Here is a 22,914-nt window from a genome sequence, read left to right as displayed (position 1 = left end):
TATATACACAATATACAGTGGTTACAGTATATGCAAAAATACACAGGAAAGAATGTGACACAGAAAACTCCCTTCTGATGGAGGAGGGTTCCCCCCCAAACCCTTCTTCCCCTCTCCCCCAAACCCTTCTTCCCCCCTCCCCCAAACCCTTCTTCCCCCCTCCCCCAAACCCTTCTTCCCCCCTCCCCCAAACCCTTCTTCCCCCCCCCCCAAACCCTTCTTCCCCCTTCCTCATTTTTTCCCAAAAAGGATTAGGGAGGAAATGGATATTAAGGGAGATTGTTAGTTCAAAGAGCTGTTAAGGGGGGAAAAAAGTGAGTTTTGTTGTCTCATTAGTCCAGGGTCAGTGGAACAGAACAGAAAGGACAGATATCGAGACTGACTGAACGTGGTTGATGGGAGGCTGAGCATGAGCCTGCAGTGTGCCCAGGCAGCCAAGAGGGCCACTGGCATCCTGGCCTGCATCAGGAACAGTGTGGCCAGCAGGAGCAGGGAGGTGATTCTCCCCCTATATGCTGCACTGGTTAGGCCACACCTTGAGTCCTGTGTCCAGTTCTGGGCCCCTCAGTTTAGGAAGGATGTTGAGTTGCTGGAAGATGTCCAGAGAAGGGCAACAAAGCTGGGGAGGGATTTGGAGCACAGCCCTATGAGGGGAGGCTGAGGGAGCTGGGGTTGCTTAGCCTGGAGAAGAGGAGGCTCAGGGGAGACCTTGTTGCTGTCTACAACTACCTGAAGGGAGGTTGTAGACAGGCAGAGGTTGGTCTCTTCTCCCAGGCAGCCAGCACCAGAACAAGAGGACACAGTCTCAAGCTGCAGCAGGGGAGGTTTAGGCTGGATGTTAGGAAGAAGTTCTACAGAGAGAGAGTGATTGCCCATTGGGATGTGCTGCCCAGGGAGGTGGTAGAGTCACCATTATTGGAGGTGTTCAGGAGGCGACTTGATAGGGTGCTTGGTGCTATGGTTTAGTTGATTAGGGGGGTTGGATTAGTTGATAGGTTGGATGCGACGATCTTGAAGGTCTCTTCCAACCTGGTCTGGTCGATTCTATTCTATAACAGACTGAGCTCAGAGTAAAACCTTAAAGTTACATTCATACTGATCTACCAATGAAATTTGTTTAGAATTGTCTTTGTTTTCCTCTTTACACCAAAACATTGAGCTAGAGTGTTCTGTAGCTGTCTTTTTCTTAAAGGCACAGCCTAAAACTGTCGCAGCATAGTGTGCCTGCAGGCTGCAGGAGCTTACATCAAGAGGTAGGGCTAAGACACTGTATCACCAAAGCTGGAAGAGACCTCAAATGTCATGAAGTCCAACCTGTCACCACAGACCTCATGATTACTAAACCATGGCAGCAAGTGCCACATCCAGTCCCCTCTTGAACACCTCCAGGGATGGTGACTCCACCACCTCCCTGGGCAGCACATTCCAATGGCGAATGACTCTCTCAGTGAAGAACTTTCTCCTCACCTCCAGCCTATACTTCCCCTGCTGCAGCTTGAGACTGTGTCCTCTTGTTCTGGTGCTGGTTGCTTGAGAGAAGGGACAATTCCTTCCTGGCTACAACCACCCTTCAGGTAGTTGTAGAGGGCAATAAGGTCTCCCCTGAGCCTTCTCTTCTCCAGGCTAAGCAATCCCAGCTCCCTCAGCCTCTCCTCATAAGCTAATAGATTTATGTGGCAAAACACAATGAAAAGGGAGAGTGGGAGGAGGTTAACAAAAATTACAATGTTCTGAGGGATCTGTCCTTGGATTTCAGAATCAAGCACTGCATGTGATTTGGGGGAACCGTGCAACTGGTTAGTTCCACCTGGTGAGTCTGGTAGATAGCTCTTGTCTTGTGGCGACTGGTAACACACTGAATGTGATGCAGTTGGATCTTCCCTAAATTACATGCCACTCTTCTCCCAGCTGTTAGCTTTTAGAGTACTGCTGGATTGCTTGCCTTCTGGTTAATTTGCATGCTGTTCTTTTTCTTCTTCTCCTCCATCCAGTGGTTTTTAATTGGTAACACGTCGTACAAAGTCAGCGCTGCCAGTTCTTTCTACTTCAGCGGTGTCTTTGTTGGAGCGATCTCCTTCGGCCAGTTCTCAGATCGCTTTGGGAGGAAGAAAGTTTATCTCACAGGTAACCACTGCCACCTAGCAAAATGAATGGACTGGAGGGGCTGTGTATCTGAAGGTTGGTGGCAAGAGCTCAGCTTCTGCTGAGAGCTTGATTTCCTAGAATCATTTTGGTTGGAAGAGACTTTTAAATCGTCAAGTCCCACCATCCTGTTCGGTATCTTCATTGATGATCTGGATGAGGGGATTGAGTCCATCATCAGTAAATTTGCAGATGACACCAAGTGGGGAGCAGGTGTTCATCTGTTAGAGAGTAGAAGGGATGTTGAGAGGGACCTTGACAGGCTGGGCCGATGGGCAGATGGCATTCAACAAGTCCAAGTGCCAGGTGCTGCACTTTGGCCACAACAACCCCATGCAGTGCTACAGGCTGGGGTCAGAGTGGCTGGAGAGCAGCCAGGCAGAAAGGGATCTGGGGGTACTGGTTGACAGTAGGCTGAACATGAGCCAGCGGTGTGCCCAGGTGGCCAAGAAGGCCAATGGCATCCTGGCCTGCATCAGGAATAGTGTACCCAGGAGGGGGTTGGTCTCTTCTCCCAGGCAACCAGCACCAGAACAAGAGGACACAGTCTCAAGCTGCACCAGGGGAGGTTTAGACTGGATGTTAGGAAAAAATTCTTCATAGAGAGAGAGATTGACCATAGGAATGTGCTGCCTGGGGAGGTGGTGGGGTCACCATCATTGGAGGTGTTTAGGAGGAAACTGGATGGGGTGCTTGGTGCCATGGGTTAGTTGATTAGGTGGTGTTATATGATAGGTTGGACACAATGATCTTGAAGGTCTCTTCCAACCTGGTTTATTCTATTCTATAACTTCACTCCAAGTAAATAAAGGTCAACCTGCTATCCAGTGCACACTCCCCACCTAGTGTCCCATGGTGACATTTCCCTTCTCTAGTTTGTGAGCGCTACTTTCTGAGGATGGGGGGAGATCCATGATTGTGTATTTAATCTGTGGTTTCTCTATGGGGATAAATGTCAACCTATCTTAACTGGAGCTGGGAAGTAGTTCTGAGTATACGGAAAAAATGGTTTGCCATGAACTCAATTGGAAGGTTTAGTGCTGCAGATTATGCATCAGGAACCACTGCTTTTTGTCCCATCCTCCCCTCCTTTTATGATACTGATGTTTTTGTATCAGAAACTACATCCTCCTCCTCCTGTCTTTCCCTCCTTTCATGATGGTGACCTTAGGTACTTAAATTTCTACCTGTAATGGTGCTATTGTTGACTGATTGCTTGGGACAGGTGCCACTGAACATCAAGAAAAGATGCTGATAAGTGCTTCTGTTTTGCTTTAGGTACTCTCTTGAAATTAAACCTTTGGCCTTCTCTTCCAGGTTTTGCTCTTGACATCTTGTTTGCCATTGCAAATGGATTCTCACCCTCCTATGAGTTCTTCGCCACCTCTCGCTTCTTGGTAGGAATGATGAATGGTGGGATGTCGCTGGTGGCCTTTGTTCTGCTGAATGAGTGTGTGGGTACTGCCTACTGGGCATTAGCAGGTACAGTGTGGGTGCCAATGTCTTTATTTGATACAGCTTCCAGCTTCCAGTCTTGCACACCGTTTGAAATGCTAACATCATAGCGGTGGCAAATGTAGCTCCACTTGAGCGTCTGTGTGACCACAGTCCTGAGCCCTGCTTTATCTAATGGGCTGCCCGAGGAGGTGGTGAAGTCACCATCATTGGAGGTGTTCAGGAGGAGACTTGATGGGGTGCTTGGTGCCATGGTTTAGTTGATTAGGTGGGTTGGATTAGTTGATAGGTTGGACACGATGATCTTGAAGGTCTCTTCCAACCTGGTCTGGTCTATTCTATTCTATTCACTTCTAATACAACCCTTAGACAAGCACAGTATATGACTTGGGGCCATTCTGATTCCTGCTTTGCTGAAGTTGGCAAAGGCCCAGCTGAAGCATCCCCCCCCAAATGTTACACAGCTGAATGTGCATCCAATCTTCATGAGGGCTGAGCTCAATCCCTCATAATTGTGGACTCTGCCAAAATGAGCTTAGTGTTTATATGCTCAATGTAAACTAAAGATCATAGTATCATAGTATCAGTCAGGGTTGGAAGGGACCACAAGGAGCATCTAGTTCCAACCCCCCTGCCATGGGCAGGGACACCCCACACTAGATCAGCCTGGCCAGAGCCTCATCCAGCCTGGGCTTAAACACCTCCAGGGATGGGGCCTCAACCACCTCCCTGGACAACCCATTCCAGGGCTTCACTACTCTCGTGGTGAAGAACTACACATGGATAGTGGAAACATAGGTTATTACAAGACTTAGTTGTGGGAGTTTATTGGATGAGAAGGATGTAGAAGAGAGCTTTTTGTACTTGTATTTGTCTTTGCAATTAGATGTAATGCTTCTACACGTGTGAAGGATGAAACCATTCATCAGGTAAATAGCTGTGGCTTTGCCTGCATTGCTGAGTGAGTTTGTTGCAATGAAATGTTAGCTTCTGTCTGGTCCTGTGTGTTGAGAGTTGTTGATGTTTCCTTTAAGGGAGTCATCATGTTTTGTTTTGTCTTTTTAATTGTGTATTAGGATCTATTGGTGGCTTGTTCTTTGCTGTGGGAATCGCCCAGTATGCTTTGTTAGGATACTTCATTCGTTCCTGGAGGACTCTGGCTGTTGTGGTTAACCTGGAAGGAACAGTTGTCTTCCTCCTCTCTCTGTAAGTTATTTTGCAAACTGATTTTCATCAAGAAAGATGTCAATAAATAACAGCAACCAAAAAAACCTTCCAGCAACAAAGAAACCAAAACAACAAAAAAGCCAACACTCAAACCCAAAGAACAAACCAAACAGTTAAGCCAAGGTTCCTTTCTAGGATAATATGAAGTATGGTGCCACATCCAGCTTTCAGCCAATCGCTAGTGGTGTCCCCCAGGGATCAGTGCTGGGCCCCATGCTGTTCAATATCTTCACTGACGATCTGGATGAGGGGATTGAGTCCATCATCAGTATATTTGCAGAGAATACCAAGTTGGGGGCAGATGTTGATCTGTTAGAGGGTGGAAGGGTTCTGCAGAGGCACCTGGACAGGCTGGGCAGATGGGCGGAGTCCAACAGGATGGCATTCAAAAAGTCCAAGTGGCAGGTGCTGCACTTCAGCCACAACAACCCCATGCAGAGGTACAGGCTGGGGTCAGAATGGCTGGAGAGCAGCCAGGCAGAGAGGGACCTGGAGGTACTGGTTGAGAGTAGGCTGAACATGATCCAGCAGTGTGCCCAGGTGGCCAAGAAGACCAATGGCACCCTGACCTGGATCAGGAGTTGTGTGGCCAGCAGGGCCAGAGAAGTCATTGTGCCCCTGTACTCAGCACTGGTTGGGCCACGCCTTGAGTCCTGTGTCCAGTTCTGGGCCCCTCAGTTTAGGAAAGATGTTGAGTTGCTGGAAGGTGTCCAGAGAAGGGCAACAAAGCTGGGGAGGGGTTTGGAGCACAGCCCTGTGAGGAGAGGCTGAGGGAGCTGGGGTTGCTTAGCCTGGAGAAGAGGAGGCTCAGGGGAGACCTTATTGCTGTCTACAACTCCCTGAAGGAAGGTTGTAGCCGGGTGCTACCACATGCTTTGTCTCTGTTACAAATAGTGGGGTTTATACCTTCAGGGTTGTTAGAAAAATCTGTTGTTATACTGAAATGTAGTTCGGCCTTATTTCTATAGAGAGGTCTAGCCTTGTAGAAAAGCAAAGCCCTGAAGCTGTGTGTGTGTGTTTGAGATTCATTCCAGAGTCTCCGCGCTGGCTCTATTCGCAAGGCCGGCTGAACGAAGCCGAAGATGCTCTCTACCTCATCGCCAAGAGGAACCGCAAGCAGAAGTGCACTTTTTCCTTAAAGCTCCCAGCAGAGAGGAGCTCCAGAGAGGCTGGCAGCTTCTTGGATCTGTTCCGATACAGGATTCTCCTGGGACGCACCTTGATCATGATGTTTACCTGGTACTTGAAACACTTTGTACGCGGGATGAGCTCCTGCTGTTTCTTCAGGTCTTTGAGAGAACGCACTGCTGGGAGGCCTCAAGCACAAGCCCTATGAGGAGAGGCTGAGGGAGCTGGGGTTGTTTAGCCTGGAGAAGAGGAGGCTCAGGGGAGACCTTCTTGCTCTCTACAACTACCTGAAGGGAGGTTGTAGCCAGGTGGGGGTTGGTCTCTTCTCCCAGGCAAGCAGCACCAGAACAAGAGGACACAGTCTCAAGCTGCAGCAGGGGAGGTTTAGGATGGATGTTAGGAAGAAATTCTTCATAGAGAGAGAGATTGGCCATTGGAATGTGCTACCCAGGGAGGTGGTGGAGTCACCATCATTGGAGGTGTGTAGGAAGAGACTGGATGGGGTGCTTGGTGCCATGGTTTAGTTGATTAGATGGTGTTGGGTGATAGGTTGGACTGGATGATCTCAAAGGTGTTTTCCACCCTGGTTAATTCTATTCTATAAGTTAAGAATTTTTCAGACACAATGTTTGCTTTATCTGAAAAGCGTCATACATTTATAGAGAAACATTTTAGAGCTACCTGCTAAAACCTACATAGAGTTTACAGTGTTTTGTGCTAGACCAGTGCTTTGAATTTGTAGCCTGGAAGGTGTTGGTCTCTTCTCCCAGGCAACCAGCACCAGAACAAGAGGACACAGTCTCAAGCTGTGCCAAGGGAAGTTTAGGCTGGAGGTGAGGAGAAAGTTCTTCACTGAGAGAGTTGTTAGCCATTGGAATGTGCTGCCCAGGGAGGTGGTGGAGTCACCATCCCTGGAAGTGTTCAAGAGGGGATTGGACGTGGCACTTGGTGCCGTGGTTTAGTCATGAGGTCTGTGGTGACAGGTCGGACTCGATGATCTTTGAGGTCTCTTCCAACCTCAGTGATACTGTGACATTGTGAATTGACAGGCAAAGTGACAGTTCTGATGTTCCTTTTTCTGTCTTTTGCAGGTTTGTGTGCAGCTTGGTTTACTATGGTCTTACCCTTAATGTGGGTGACTTGGGTGGAAGTATTTATGCCAATTTAGCCCTTTCGGGGTTGATAGAAATCCCAGCATACCCAATCTGTATTTACTTGATCAACCAAAAATGGTGAGTATGACATTATGGGTGATTCTGTGATTATTCACCCTCTTCCAGGGGGTTTTGGTTTCAATTTTTCCTCAAAGATAGACTGCATGTGCATTGCCTCTCCTAGCTTATATCTGCTCTGTGGGGGTTCTCGTTTCGTTTTGCAAGCGCTGTTGGTGCAGCTGTGTTTCTAGTAAGTTTGACCAGCGCTCTCTAGCTGACGTCTTAATGAGCTGTCTCAGTTTGGCTTGAAGGTGAGGCTGATGCCCTAGCTCGGTCGAACCGAGGTGTGCTGACTGTGTGCTAACACGAGATGGCAGTCATCCCACCTCTGTCGTCTTCTTATCTCTGTTGCGTCAAAGCCATTGCAACTGAACTCAGCCGCAGCTGACGTGGCGTTTGGTGTCGGAGCTGCTGTGTGCCCTAGCATGTGAGCAGGGCCGTTGATTCAGATATTTAACCTTTTCCTAGTCGAAATACTCTGTGCAATCTCTCTCTCTCTCTTTTTGTGGAATTCACCTCTCAAATTTCTTCTCTGCTCATCTCCTGAGGAGCTTTACAAACCTGCACAGGCAGGGGGAAGCCATAGGTCCCAGAAACTGTCAGCCACTGCACAAAGCCTCCTTGGTGCTCCTTTTGTTGGGAGCGTAGCAGAAGCTTGATCAAAAACCAGTGTGAGAGGAAGTGTTTGTGGGAGATGACATTCAGAATTTCCAGCTGCAAAGAGGAAAAAAAACCTAACTGTGGAGGACTCATTGCTCTGAGCTACAGATCTAATGCAGAATAAAGCTTTCGTTATCCTTGTGCCTCAGGTTTGGTCGGAAGCGAACGCTGAGTGCGTTTCTGTTCCTGGGAGGATTGGCTTGCCTCATTGTCATGTTTCTTCCTAAAAAGAAAGGTAAATATTTCCTTTTCCCTCTGTAGTAAGGAGACAAAATGCTTCAAGCATTTGAAGCACGATTCAGGAAGATTGAACATGCTGAGAGGGTGCATAAGTAGCTCTAGATGGCAATGAATCCAATAGGTAAAGCACTTTTTCCTCCTCCACTCCAACTCAAGTTTCCAGAAGTGTTGCAGATGCTAGGGTCTGGATACTCACTTCAGCTGGTACCAGTCATCAGTTGGTTTTTGCATGTCAGTCCAAGTATAGTATGTGACAAGAGAGATTTCTTTGTTGGAGAGGATAGAACTGCAAGGCCCTGGGAATCAGCTGTATGCTGAACTACCAATGTATGGAAGAGCTAACTGGCCAGAGGTAAGCACCTGTCTCTACTGAGCTCGATCTGCCTTATGCTGTAGCCTTCCTTAGTAGGCATGTAGGTGTGTCCTGATGTGCTTGGTATAAGCAAATGAGCTGTGGCTGTTCTAACAGAATCAAGCTGGGCCCCTCAGTTTAAGAAGGACATTGAGACACTTGAATGTGTCCAGAGAAGGGCAACGAGGCTGGGGAGAGGCCTTGAGCACAGCCCTGTGAGGAGAGGCTGAGGGACCTGGGGCTGCTTAACCTGGAGAAGGGGAGGCTCAGGGAGACCTCATTGCTGTCTACAACTACCTGAAGGGAGGTTGTAGCCAGGAGGGGGTTGGTCTCTTCTCTCAAGCACCGAGCACCTGAACAAGAGGACACAGTCTCAAGCTGCACCAGGGGAAGTTTAGGCTCGAGGTGAGGAGAAAGTTCTTCACAGAGAGAGTTGTTCACCATTGGAATGTGCTGCCAAGGGAGGTGGTGGAGTCCCCATCCCTGGAGGTGTTCAAGAGGGAATTGGATGTGGCACTTGGTGCCATGATCTAGTCATGAGGTCTGTGGTGACAGGTTGGACTTGATGATCTTTGAGGTCTCTTCCAACCTTGGTGGTTCTGTGATACTGTTATATGGTGTGGTTCTTTACAGTGGAATTGAGTGCACCCTCAGTAAGTTTCCTGGTGGCACCAAGCTGTGTGGTCTGGCTGACATGCTGTGGGGATGGGATGCTGTCCAGAAGGACTTGAACAGGCTTGAGAGATGGGCCCAAGCCAGCCTCATGAAGTTCAGCAAGGCCAAGTGCAAGGTCCTACACCTGGGTCAGGGCAATCTCAAGCACAAATATAGGACAAGGAGTGGCTTGAGAGCGGCCTTGAGGAGAAGGATTTGTGGGGATCTCCATTGGCAAAAAACTCACCATGAGCTGGAAATGTGTGCTTGCAGCCCACAAGGCAACAGTGTCTTGGGCTGGATCAAAAGAAGCATGACCAGCAGAATCAGTGAAGTGACTCTTCCATTCTACTCTGGTCTTGTGTGACCCCCACATGGAGTGCTGCATCCAGTTATCATAGTATCAGTCAGGGTTGGAAGGGCCCACAAGGATCATCTAGTTCCAACGCCCCTGCCATGGGCAGGGACACCCCACACTAGATCAGCCTGGCCAGAGCCTCATCCAGCCTGGGCTTAAACACCTCCAGGGACGGGGCCTCAGGTGCCTGCCAGCCCAAGGAGGACACAAACTACTGGAGTGGGTCCAGAGGAGGGCCAAAAGTATGATCGGAGCACTGGAGCACTTTCTCTATAGGGACAGGCTGGAAGGGTTGGGGTGTTCAGCTTGGAGAAGGTTCTGGAAAGGCATCATATTGGCTTTCTAGTACCTGAAGGGGGCCTATGAGAAAGCTGGGAAGGGACTTATCACAACAAGCCCTTGTAAAAGGATGAGAGGGAATGGACTGAACCTTGAGGAGGGGAGATTTAGACTGGATATTGGAAAGAAATTCTTTAAAGTGAGGGTAGTGAGAGTCTGGAACAGGTTGCCCAGGGAGGTTTAGGTTGGATGTTAGGAAGAAGTTCTATACAGAGAGGGTGATTGCCCATTGGAATGGGCTGCCTGGGGAGGTGATGGAGTAACCATCACTGGAGGTGTTCAGGAGGAGACTTGATGGGGTGCTTGGTGCCATGGGTTAGCTGTTTGGGTGGGTTGGATTGGCTGATGGGTTGGACACGATGATCTTGAAGGTCTCTTCCAACCTGGTTTATTCTATCCATTTCTAGTTGTGGATGCCCCTTCCTGGAGGTGTTCAAGGACAGGTGGGACAAGGCCTTGAACAAGCTGGACTGGTGGAAGGTGTCCCTGCCCATGGCAGGGTGGATAGAACAAGGTGATCTTTAAGGTCCCTTCCAACCTAAACCATTTTATGATCTTCCTATCTTTTGTTTTCCTTACAGAGTGATAGGGTTAGAAGCATATTATTATGCTGTGGAACTGGCACTGAATAGGACTTGTGTTACTAGAAATCTTGTTCACTTTTGAAAAATCTATCCATTGTTCTTTTCTTCAACTTACTGTCAGAGTAGCATTAGCACTTCATGAGTGGTAGACTCAAAGTATTGAATTGTAGTTTCTGCTTTGCCTATGTTTGTAGGATTCTTTTTACCTTACACCTGTGAAATTTGGTGTTCTAGTAGAGCCTTGATGCAGGATTGCAGTGCTTTAAATATGTCACCTATTCTAACACTGAGGACAAGGAGAGGAAAACTCAGATTCCCTTTTTTCAGTTACTGAGTAGTAGAGTAGAATAGAATAGAATAGAATAGAATTAACCAGGTTGGAAGAGACCTTTGAGATCGACTCCAACCTGTCACCCAACACCATCTAATCAACTAAACCATGGCACCAAGTGCCTCATCCAGGCTCTTCCTAAACACCTCCAGGGATGGTGACTCCACCACCTCCCTGGGCAGCACATTCATAGTATCATAGTATCAGTCAGGGTTGGAAGGGACCACAAGGATCATCTAGTTCCAACTCCCCCTGCCATGGGCAAGGACACCCTACACTAAATCAGCCTGGCCAGAGCCTCATCCAGCCTGTTCTCAAACACCTCCAGGGATGGGGCCCCAACTACCTCCCTGGACAGCCCATTCCAGGGTTTCACCATTCTCATGGTGAAGAACCTCCTCCTCACCTCCAGCCTGAATCTCCCCACCTCCAGCTTCATTCCATTCCCCCTAGTCCTATCACTACCTGAGATCCTGAGCAGTCCCTCCCCAGCCTTCCTGTAGGCCCCCTTTAGATACATTCCAATGGCCAATCTCTCTGTCTGTGAAAAATTTCTTCCTCACCTCCAGCCTAAACCTCCCCTGGTGCAGCTTGAGACTGTGTCCTCTTGTTCTGGTGCTGGTTGCCTGGGAGAAGAGACCAACCCCCACCTGGCTACAGTCTCCTTTCAGGTAGTTGTAGAGAGCAATAAGGTCTCCCCTGAGCCTCCAGGCTAAGCAACCCCAGCTCCCTCAGCCTCTCTTCCTAGGGCTTATGCTCCAAGCCCCTCCCCAGCTTTGTTGCCCTTCTCTGGACACCTTCCAGCAACTCAACATCTTTCCATTCTGTACTCTTTGGGACTATTCAGTCGTGTAATCCAGTCTTCTAATATTGGCTTTTATTTCATAGAACAGAAATGATTTGGGGCTAGTAGCAAGTCTGCCACAAAATTTAAATCCCCTTTTTCCTCCCCCAGTTATTCTTCTCACCATTTATATGAAGGGTGAGTTTACCTCCTTGTACAAATGTCATTACACAGGTGAAGTTAATAAGTTTGTACACAAAAGGATATCGATTAAGTTGGATGATTTATGCCCTGGCTGCCTAAAAGAAAGCTCCTTAAACTCTCTTGAGTTTTGAGAGCTCTCCTGCAGGTACATCTTGTTTCCTGTGGCAGAAAAACACTTGGCTGTCATAGCAAATTCTGCAGTAGATTGATTTTTATAGTGTTGTTTTTTTTTTATGTCACTCCATACTGGTTTGGGATTGAACTGATTTGCAGAGATGGATTTGAGTGCTCCACAGCCTTACAAGGGTCATGTTTTCTCTGTCAGATACTGGAGTGTTTGCGGTGGTGAACAGTCGCTCCCTGTCTCTGCTGGGGAAACTGACAATCAGTGCTGCCTTTAACATTGTCTACATCTACACATCAGAGCTGTACCCCACAGTCATCAGGTAACACAAGTTAATGTTAAGCTCTTCGTTTTCCTGGTTCTGTTGCCTGATGTGATGGGTTAATGCCCATCCTGGAAGCAGGAGGGGAAGGCTTGCAAGTGCTTTGCCCGCCCTGCAGGGCATTTTCCCCCTGGGAAACTGAGTCTGTTCCACTCCCCCTCCCTGCCCAGCTAGGGTATAAAAGGGAGGACACCGCAGCCATTAGCTGCTTCTTGGCTCCTGCCTTTGCTGGATGAGAGCTACTGCAGCTGCCTTCCTGCTTTGTCTGCCACATGGTCAGGCCTGATCCTTATCCCTGCTGCCTCTGCACCTCTTCAGAGAGAGTCTGGTTTTGTATTCTGGGTTTTTTTTGACCCCCATTCATCCTTGTTCTTTGCCCTTGTGAACCTTACCTGTTACTGCTTTATATATATATAGTTTAAAGAAAACCCTTTACCTCTCTACTTCTAAGCCAACTCCACATTATTTCTTGGTGGATTTGCTCCTTCCCTTTCTTTTTCCTCTCTGTTGGGAGGGAGGAGGGGGCAGTGGGGAAGGGATTCCCAGCCTTTCCCCTATCTGAGCTCTTAAGTCCCAGTTAAGGCTCAAACCACCACACCTGATCACTTTTAATTTCTGTATTACTATTTTTCCTATTAACTGCACTTCTTGTTTGAGATTTTTTTCAGTTGCATACAGTGATTGTGTCTAGTTTTATATGCTAAATTTGTCCTGTTGTCCCCTTTTCACTACTTCTTCCCTGAAATTTGCAGTGGTCTCTTTAGACTAACCATATTATGTATATAAGAGGTAAAAGAGTCCATGTTAAGTATATAAGAGGTAAAAGAGCTGCTTCTTATGGCCACAGCCCTCTCTCCACTAATGAGGATCACCATAGTACTGCTGATATTTTTTTTTACTGAGTGATACCTGTAACTTTTTCAGTGCTTTCTGGACCAGACAACTCTCAAACTCTCATACTTGCTTAACCAAGCAAGGCTGAAGTTGACTGGTCAGTGAGCTTTGTAAAAGTAACTTAATGCTCCATGGGCCATCTGTAAGCAACAGTAAAGTTTTTCACTCAGTAGAGACATAGAATCAAGAAGGTTGGAAAAGACCTCAGACATCATCAAGTCCAACCTGTCACCCAGCACCTCATGACTAACTAAACCACGACACCAAGTGCTACATCCAGTCCCCTCTTGAACATCTCCAGGGATGGTGACTCCACCACCTCCCTGGACAGCACATTCCAATGGCCAATTACTCTTTCTGGGAAGAACTTTCTCCTCACCTCCAGCCTAAACCTCCCCTGGCACAGCTTGAGACTGTGTCCTCTTGTTCTGGTGCTGCTTGCCTGGGAGAAGAGACCAATCCCCACCTGGCTACAACCTCCCTTCAGGTAGTTGTAGAGAGCAATAAGGTCTCCCCTGAGCCTCCTCTTCTCCAGGCTAATAAACAACCCCAGCTCCCTCAGCCTCTCCTCACAGGGCTGTGCTCCAGACCTCTCCCCAGCCTCGTTGCCCTTCTCTGGATATATTCAAGTGTCTTAACATCTTTCCTAAACTGAGGGGCCCAGAACTGGACACAGGACTTAAGTTGTGGCCTAACCACTGCTGAGCACAGGGCACAATGACTTCCCTGCTCCTGCTGGCCACACTGTTCCTGATGCAGGCCAGGATGCCATTGGCCTTCTTGGCCACCTGGGCACACTGCTGGCTCAAGTACCCAAGTACTGCTGGCAGAAGTACCCTGTGTTTTTGCTGACAGAGCAGACAAAAGCATCTCTCATAGTGATGCAGTTTTTCATGGGTATTTTAGCCAGGTGTTATTATTGATGGTCATCCACCAGTGAAAATGTACTGTGGTGTTTTGCATGGATGGGCAAAGTCTGCTGGTAAAATAACATTTGGATGAAGGAATTTAGCTAAAGTTTAGGTCAGGAACAAGATGCATTAAGTAAAATCACACTCTTCTTGCCTCTCCCCTCTATGTATGTGCTGAACATGCAGGGGACATTTGCTCCTCCTTAAGCACAGAGCATGTTTCAATCCCTATCTCGGGATGCATTCAGTTACACTCTTCTTTGTTAGAGTCATGGCTGAGGCTGTTTTTCCTCCTTCTATGGCACTTCTCAGGAGTCATAATTTCTTCTATGCAAATGTCACTGATGGATGGCTTTTGTTTTCTTTGTAGAAATGTTGGAATGGGTGCCTGCTCCATGTTTTCCCGTGTTGGTGGAATCATTGCTCCTTTCGTCCCCTCGTTGGTTTGTCTGAACTTCTCACTGTTATGTATAGTTTTGTTTGTGTGACTCTGATGTATCAGAGGCTTAGAGAGGTGGGAATATTTTGGAGAAATGATGTGTACTAACTGAGATGTGTAGGTTGCATGTCTTCAGCAGTATTGGGTAAGCAAAAGGCATTGTGATACAGTCGGTGCGATGAGACAAACCCTCAATGTTATTTAGTTCAGAAAATGTCTTAGCCCTGTGAGAACTTTAAGATGTGGCTAGTGGCCTTCAGCAATATACTGATTTCAGAATACCAAGATGGTGAATACTCCATTTCAAACCCTAAGTAAGCAATTTTGCCATCTACAACTACCTGAAGGGTGGTTGTGGCCAGGTTGGTCTCTTCTCCCACCAACAGAATAGAATAGAATTAACCAGGGTGGAAAACACCTTTCAGATCGAGTCCAACCTATCATCCAACACCATCTAATCAACTAAACCATGGCACCAAGCACCCCATCCAATTTCTTCCTAAACACCTCCAGTGATGGTGACTCCACCACCTCCCTGGGCAGCACATTCCAATGGCCAATCTCTCTTTCTGGGAAGAACTTCTTCCTAACATCCAGCCTAAACCTCCCCTGTCACAGATTGAGACTGTGCCCTCTTGTTCTGGTGCTGGTTGCCTGGGAGAAGAGACCAAGCCCCACCTGGCTACAACCTCCCTTCAGGTAGCTGTAGAGAGCAAGAAGGTCTCCCCTGAGCCTCCTCTTCTCCAGGCTAAGCAACCCCAGCTCCCTCAGCCTCTCCTCACAGGGCTGTGCTCCAAACCCCTCCCCAGCTTTGTTGCCCTTCTCTGGACACCTTCCAGCAACTCAACATCCTTCCTAAACTGAGGGGCCCAGAACTAGACACAAGACCAGCCAGTAGACAAGGCTTAACCAGTGCAGTGTACAGGGGCAGAATGACTTCCCTGCTCCTGCAGGCCACACTGTTCCTGATACAGGCCAGGATGCTATTGGCCCTCTTGGCCGCCTGGGCACAGAGGCCTGATATACTGGCAAGGTTTTTAAGCACACACTTCCCAGCAGTATGTCACAGCAGAGAAAAATTCTGAAGAGCAAAATGTGAGGCTGATAGTGGTTTTTCTTCTGTGCTCATAGTCTTCTGTGTATGCAGGTGAAGGAGTGTGCCAGTTTTTCCACACAAACTGCTTGCTGAGTTCAAGTGACTGTGTCTTTAATGTGACAGATTTCATCTGGAATAACCTCCCCTCTCTGCCACTTGCCATCTTGTTATCTGAGGCAGAAGGCTAGCAAAAAGGCAGATAAGCACAGCAAGCCTTTCACTCTGCAGAATGAAACACTGGGTAGTGAGAGCTTGAGCATCTCTAGGTTACAGCAGGCAAAGCCAAGAGTGGTGCAGGTCTCCCAGGTAGATTTAATAGGCAGCTTTTAGCTAACAGTTGGGACATCCACTGTAGTCTGTCTAGCAGGGGTTTGGCGCTGCAGGAGACAAATCTTGGATAATCAAGTTTGAAGGGGTCCCATGAAAGTGAAAATAGCTCTCTTTAGGTAACAAGTGATGCTGGGTTGAGGAACAAATTAAGGGATTGAAATTGTGGTTTGAAATTGGCTTGCCTATTTCAGTGCATTCTCAGTGTGCTTTTTGTCTGGGGATCTTACAAAAAAAGAGGGGGATGGAAAAAGTTCATTGCTGAGGTGAGGCATGAAATGTTGCTCCTGTATTTGATCACAGCCCTTTATTTTCTCAATTTAGAATTGCTCTTTGCTGTGCAAAGTGAGGTTTTGAAACAAACAGCCAAACTCATGCCTTGTTTGCTTTTAATGAGCCTACTTCTCTGGTCATTTGTGCACACACCTTTCCCCAGTGTAGTGTGGCTTGCAAGAAGCCATGTGAGAACAGAGACAGTATCAAAGGAGGAGTAGAGAGCAAGTAGCATAAATAGGAATTCCACCAGGTAAAGAAATGTAGAGGGAAATGTTTAGCCTGTTGTTGATTGGGATGATCATCCTGTTGTTGATTGGGATGGACATTCTGTTGGTGGATGAGATGGCATGAGCTGAAATTCATAGTACTTTTGCTTTAGTCTTCATGGGCAAAGCCTGACCCAAAGACTCTGTGCATATCAGCACACTTGAGGAAGCAGAGGGCCAGCAAACAGTGGAGGAGCAACAGGTTCAGGTTGAAAGCTTTCCATTCCATGGGATAAGAGTCCCTAAGAGATGGTGAAAGACCTGGCTGTGATAGTGAGGCAAGTGTCCATCATCTGTGGTAAACCACTGCTGTAAAGAAAGGTTGCTGATAACAGCGGGGGTGAAAAAAGAAAGAAGTTAATGCTGTGTGCATCTTTAAGATCAGAAAATGGATCCAGTATCTCAAACTCAGCCTCTTGTGTGGCCAGCAGGAGCAGGAAAGTCATTGTGCCCCTGTACTCTGCATTGGTTAGGCCACACCTTGAGTCCTGTGTCCAGTTCTGGGCCCCTCAGTTTAAGAAGGACATTGAGACGCTTGAACATGTCCAGAGAAGGGCAACAAGGTGAGGCTGAGGGAGCTGGGATTGTTTAGCCTGGAGAGGAGGAGGCTCAGAGGAGACCTCTTGCTCTCTACAACTACCTGAAGGGAGGTTGCAGCCAGGTGGGGGTTGGTCTCTCCTCCCAGGCAACCAGTACCAGAACAAGAGGACATAGTCTCAAGCTGTGCCAGGGGACATTTAGGCTGGAGGTGTGGAGAAAGTTCTTCCCAGAGAGAGTTGTTAGCCATTGGAATGTGCTGCCCAGGGAGGTGGTGGACTCACCATCCCTGGAGGTGTTCAAGAGGAGATTGGATGTGGCACTTGGTGCCATGGTCTAGTCCTGAGGTCTGTGGTGATAGGTTGGACTCAATGATCCTTGAGGTCTCTTCCAACTTTATTGATACTCTGAACTCAGTCTCTGGGAAAGTCAGGGGCCTTACCTCTTAGAATCTGTGGAGGCCAAGAGGGTAATCAAGGTCACTGAACTTGGCTTTGCTAATGACAATTCATTCTCAGCCAGTTTGATTATTGGTCATTTCATCACAGAGGGCAACATGGATGAAGAAAGGGAGGAGGGCAAGGAAGGGTTTTGTATGGCTTTTGACACTGTCCCACAGCATTTATGTTCAGAAGCTGAGGAGCTGAGTCCTGGGTGAAAGGAGTACTAGGCTTGAATGCTGCATGTACCACCAAGATAGTGACAGGCTTGGTATTTGATGGCTGGTGACAAGTGGAAGATAAGACAGAAGGCATCCTCTTGCTTTTAGAGGATGCCAAATAAGGAGTGACTGACGTAGGAAGTCGTAGCTCTTGACTCCAGTGAAACCTTTTGAGCCAATAACAATCTGAAGAAGGCCATCAGGGAAAACATAAATTCTGGTGTGGTCAGTACAGGCTGGGAACCAACTGGCTGAGGAGCAACCTTGCTGGCAAATCCCTGGGTACAACAATGGATGACAAATCAAAAGGGACCTAGCGATGCTCTCTTGTCCCAAACAGGCAAAGGTCGCACTGAGCTACATCAGTCTCAACTCAGTATGTGGCCTGAAGATGGAGTTCCCTCCCAGTTCCAAAGGGATGTTGAAAAATATGGGAAGAGCCTATTAGAGGGTAACCAAGATGGTCAGGAGCCTGGAACACCTGGCCTGGGATGACAGTTTGTGTGAATATTGCACCTTTGATCTTCCCTGCAGCGTGGAACATTTCAGCAGGGGCTCAATGGCTGCAAGTGGGATGGGGATTAAATAAAGGTTCTGAAAGATCTGGGAGGCTTTAATGCAGCTCTGGAACAGTCAAGTTAGAGGAAGAATCTACATCCTTAGGTTTTTTTTTCAATGCTTGGTTACACAAAGCTATTACTGACCTGGTCTAATGCTGGCTGTAGTCATGCTTAGAGTAGGTGGTTGGCCTAGATGACCCTAAGAGATCCCTTCCAACCACAATGTCTGGGATTCTCTGATCTCTTCCTTACTACAGAGTGCTGCTTATCACCAAGTACAGATGCTATGGACAAGAACAGAGTATAAATTCAGCAGTCACACATTCTTTTGAAGTCCATACTAAAACTTGTGTGGGTAGCACAATATTGATGAGACACAATTGACCATATTGGTTACCAAAAAACTCCCCCAAACAGTAGGCTTGGTAACTTTCATGCTGAATATGAATACAAACACTTGCCAGGTGAGAATGGTTGGGAAGGTTAAGTGTTTTAATCTGCAGTATGAGCTGCAGTTTAACCTAACTCTCTCTGTTCTTTGTTCTTTGTTTGTTTTTTTTCCTCTAGAAAGCTGTCCAGTGGTCTCTGCCTTACATTGTGTTTGGAGCAACAGGTCTTCTGTCTGGCCTCTTAAGTTTGTTGTTACCAGAGACCTTAAACAGCCCTTTGCTAGAAACCATTTCAGACCTGCAGGTATGCTCATACTGGAGGCTGGGTGATGAAGCCATGTCACTGCAAGCCCTAGATGGCTCACAGGTATATTCTTTGTCTTTTTTCCTAGTACTCTTCTGTTGTGTTTATTTCAGCTGTCAGTTTAAATATGCCACTCTAAGCAGATCAGGGTAGTGATTCTTGGCTTGTGGAGGATGGGCCCTAAGGAGATACAGAAGATGGTTTAGTAACCTTACCATCATGTCTGAAACGTTGTCTCTAAATGCAGGCTGAAATATAGCTAGGTTAATTCATCCCTTCAAGGCCAAAAGCTTGTAGTCTTTTCCTTTGGGATTGAGGACTTGATAGTGTCTGTGCCTCTGTAATCTGTGAGACAGATTGCCACAGCATGCTTGATGCAAAGCAGAGTCTGAGAAGCCTTAGATGCTAAAGAAAACAGAAGGCTCTTTGTGAAAGGCTGCTCTCAAGGGCACTGTGCTCCTGCACTTTCTATCCTGCAATGTCAAGTCTATCTCAGCCTTTAAATGGGTTAAAGCTAGGCCAACCTCTGGGATCTGTCCCCCTGATTCTGTGAAATGAGATTTGTTGGAAACATTGGAACCACAAAATTCCCAGGCATAGCCATAAGTGCCGTGGCAGGAGGTTTTTCACAGTATATTAGAGGTTGGAAGGGGCCTGAAGAGATCATTGGCTCCAACCCCCCTGCCAAAGCAGGATCACTTAGGGTAATCTACACAGGAATGCATCCAGGTGCCTTGTGAAAGTCTCCAGAGAAGGAGACTCCACAACCTCCCTGGGCAGCCTGCTCCAGTGCTCCATCACCCTCACTGTAAAGAAGTTTCTCCTCATGTTGAGGTGAAACCTTCTGTGTTAAAGTTTGAACCCATTGTTCCTTGTCTCATTACTGTGCACCACTGAAAAGAGCTTGTCCCCCTCCACTTGATACCCATCCCTCAGATACTGATACACAGTGATCAGATCCCCTCTCAGTCTTCTCAAGACTAAACAGCCAGTTTTCACTTCATTTTGCCAACCTAGTGAACACCTCTTGAGGTCTCTTCCAACCTGTTCTATTCTGTTCTATTCTGTTCTATTCTGTTCTATTCTGTTCTATTCTGTTGCTGTGTAGGGGTGGGGTTTTTTGTCTGCTCCTCTGTGAGCAGGGTGGGATTTAGAGAGAAGCAAGTAAGGAGCTGGAGGAGAGTGTGTGACTTTTGGTGTTAGGTTTAAAGCCCCACACTTGAAGTTATTGATGGACTAATAGAAATGGAGTGAATGATCAGAAGACTTGGAGGGCTGCTCAGGAGAAAGTGCTAGTTGTCCCATTGGGCTGAGATGAGATGGGATCCTGTTAACATCTTTTACTTTCATAGAATAGAATCATAGAATCAATAAGGTTGGAAAAGACCTCAGAGATCATCAAGCCCAACCTGTCACCCAACACCTCAGGACTAACTAAACCATGGCTTCAAGTGCCACATCCAATCTCCTCTTGAACACCTCCAGGGATGGTGACTCCTCCACCTCCCTGGGCAGCACATTCCAATGGCCAATTACTCTTTCTGGGAAGAACTTTCTCCTCACCTCCAGCCTAAACCTCCCCTGGCACAGCTTCAGGCTGTGTCCTCTTGTTCTGGTGCTGGTTGCCTGGGAGAAGAGACCAACCCCCTCCTGGCTACAACCTCCCTTTAGGGAGTTGTAGAGAGCAATAAGGTCTCCCCTGAGCCTCCTCTTCTCCAGGCTAAGCAACCCCAGCTCCCTCAGCCTCTCCTCAAAGGGCTGTGCTCAAGGCCTCTCCCCAGCCTTGTTGCCCTTCTCTGGACATGTTCAAGAGTCTCAATGTCCTTCTTAAATTGAGGGGCCCAGAACTGGACACAGTTTTTTGTTCAAGCCTGAAGTAGTCATGTAACTTCAGTGAGGTTGCATCCAGAATGTCTGTGACACATTGTGGATTTCTTTCACAGCTCACCAAGAAAGCCCTGATGAAACAGGAAGCTGATAAACATTACCCCTATTTGACAAGGCCATGGGGAGGTCTTATGAAGCTTCTGCAAGAGAAACATAAAATCTATGTGGCATAGCCTGAATTCCACCTGTGAAATCCATTGTCCTTTGGTCCCACTTTGCAGATAACTTGTGTTCTGGTTGCCCAGAATGGAGGTTTTGTCCCTGTTAACATAGAAGAATATGATATTCAAGTTGGACAGCATCCAATGCTAGCCTGACTTCCCTCAAATAACTTTAGAAATCTAGGAAAAAAGGGCTTAACATGATTCCCTTTATAGCTTCTGACAGGTCTGGGTGCTCAAACTGCTTGCAAGTCCTTTGCAGTCAACGCACACTGCTGTAGCAAAGCTTCTCTGGAGACAGATCTAAAGCTACAGATTTTCCTTGCATGGTACTGCCAGTCAGGATCATGATTATCATTTCTCTTTTTCACCCTCTCTCTCACCCTTCATTGCATATGACTAGGCAGGCAGAAGTCTTAGGGTGCCTGCAAGCATACTGGGAGTGGGGGGAAATTGTGAATCTTTTAGCTAGGTGGAGTTTATACTAGCAAGGGAATTTTTGTGACTGATATCATTTGTATTAGTTCTGTGGAAAAATGCTACACTGGCCAGGCAAAAATCAGTTTGCTGTAAGAGCTGAGTTTAGTTTGGGTATGTGACAGAAGGCCTACTTTCTGCCTGACCAACCTGATCTCCTCCTATGATCAGGTGACAGCCTGGTGGATGTGGGGCAGGCTGTGGATGTAGTCTGCCTGGACTTCAGCAAGGCCTTTGACACTGCTCCCCACAGCAAACTCATGGCCAAGCTGTCAGCCCCTGGCTTGGACAGCACCACTCTGAGCTGGGTTAGGAACTGGCTGGAGGCTGAGCCCAGAGAGTGGTGGTGAATGGTGCCACATCCAGCTGGCAGCCAGGCACCAGTGGTGTGCCCCAGGGATCAGTTCTGGGCCCCATCCTGTTCAGTATCTTCACTGATGATCTGGATGAGGGCATTGAGTCCATCATCAGTAAAAGTGCAGATGACAGCAAGCTGGGGGCAGGAGTTGATCTGTTTTTTAGAGGGTGGAAGAGCTCTCGAGAGGGACCTTGACAGACTGGGCAGATGGGCAGAGTCCAACAGGATGGCATTCAACAAGTCCAGGTGCTGCACATTGGCCACAGCAACCCCATGCAGAGCTACAGGCTGGGGTCAGAGTGGCTGGAGAGCAGCCAGGCAGAAAGGAACCTGGGGGTGCTGGTTGATGGTAGGCTGAACATGATCCAGCAGTGTGCCCAGGTGGCCAAGAAGGCCAATGGCATCCTGGCCTGCATCAGGAACAGTGTGGCCAGCAGGAGCATTGTGCCCTGTACTCAGCTCTGGTTAGGCCACACCTTGAGTCCTGTGTCCAGTTCTGGGCCACTCAATTTAAGAAGGATATTGAGACTCTTGGACAATGATCATAAAGGTCTTTTCCAACCTATTCTATTATTGAAAGGACTGTGGCTGGAATTTTCCTTCAGAATGCATGAAGTGCTGATGCTTTTTCCCTTTTCCATTAGACCTTTAGTTAGTAGTGGAGGGGACTCTTATTAATGTGTAGCATGGGCATTTTTCTCCACAAGTTCAATTAGAGTAATAATTGGGGATGGAAAAGTTCATGCCTAATCTGTGTGTTCTAAGTCTCTCTTTCTAGTACCTCAGCACAGAGCAGGGAGCTCAGACTTAAGAAGGCTGAGTAGATTATCCCTTCAGAACCATTCTAGCCAGTCTCCCTCCTGCACATATTCTCTACTGTACTGATGAAGCAGAGAAAGCCCATCCATTTTAAAGAGATATTGATGGACCAAGGAGACACACACACACAAATCACTCCTCAAAAGAACAACAGAAATCCCCACATCAAGTCAGACTCTTTGTGCTTGATTGAAGTATCAAACTCTGGGGAGACCTTACAACTCCATTCCAGTAGCTAAAGGGGACCTGCAGGAAGGCTGGGGAAGGGCTGTTCTGGAGGGCTTGTAATGATAGGATGAGGGGCAATGGTTGGAAACTGGAGCATGGTAGATTTCAGTTGGACATAAGGAAGAGGCTTTGTACAATGAGAGTGGCAAAATACTGGAACAGGTTACCCAGGGATGAAGTTGAGGCCCCATCCCTGAAGGCCTTTA

The 22,914-nt window shown here is 47.6% G+C and overlaps 1 protein-coding gene across 2 annotated transcripts in view; it reads left to right on the top strand.

The window, feature by feature from the left end:
• Nucleotides 1-22,914, top strand: part of SLC22A15 (solute carrier family 22 member 15) — a 50,276-nt gene that overhangs the window by 16,809 nt on the left and 10,553 nt on the right. The window contains exons 3-11 of one of the 2 annotated variants that reach the window (XM_068165996.1): nt 1,992-2,124; nt 3,460-3,624; nt 4,674-4,803; nt 5,848-6,063; nt 7,044-7,184; nt 7,976-8,061; nt 11,998-12,118; nt 14,294-14,366; nt 18,653-18,841. In XM_068165996.1, coding sequence (XP_068022097.1) covers nt 1,992-2,124; nt 3,460-3,624; nt 4,674-4,803; nt 5,848-6,063; nt 7,044-7,184; nt 7,976-8,061; nt 11,998-12,118; nt 14,294-14,366; nt 18,653-18,841 — 1,254 coding nt within the window. Of the gene's footprint in view, nt 1-1,991; nt 2,125-3,459; nt 3,625-4,673; nt 4,804-5,847; nt 6,064-7,043; nt 7,185-7,975; nt 8,062-11,997; nt 12,119-14,293; nt 14,367-18,652; nt 18,842-22,914 lie in introns of those variants that run through there. The other variant, XM_068165997.1, reaches the window with a different exon arrangement.

Source organism: Melanerpes formicivorus, unplaced genomic scaffold, assembly GCF_026170545.1.
Source record: "Melanerpes formicivorus ecotype bairdi unplaced genomic scaffold, bMelFor1.0.p_v2 SCAF_95, whole genome shotgun sequence".
In the NCBI taxonomy this organism is placed as follows: Eukaryota; Metazoa; Chordata; class Aves; order Piciformes; family Picidae; genus Melanerpes; species Melanerpes formicivorus.
Note: the sequence above shows the minus strand (reverse complement) of the source record. Positions and strands in the feature narration are given on the sequence as shown.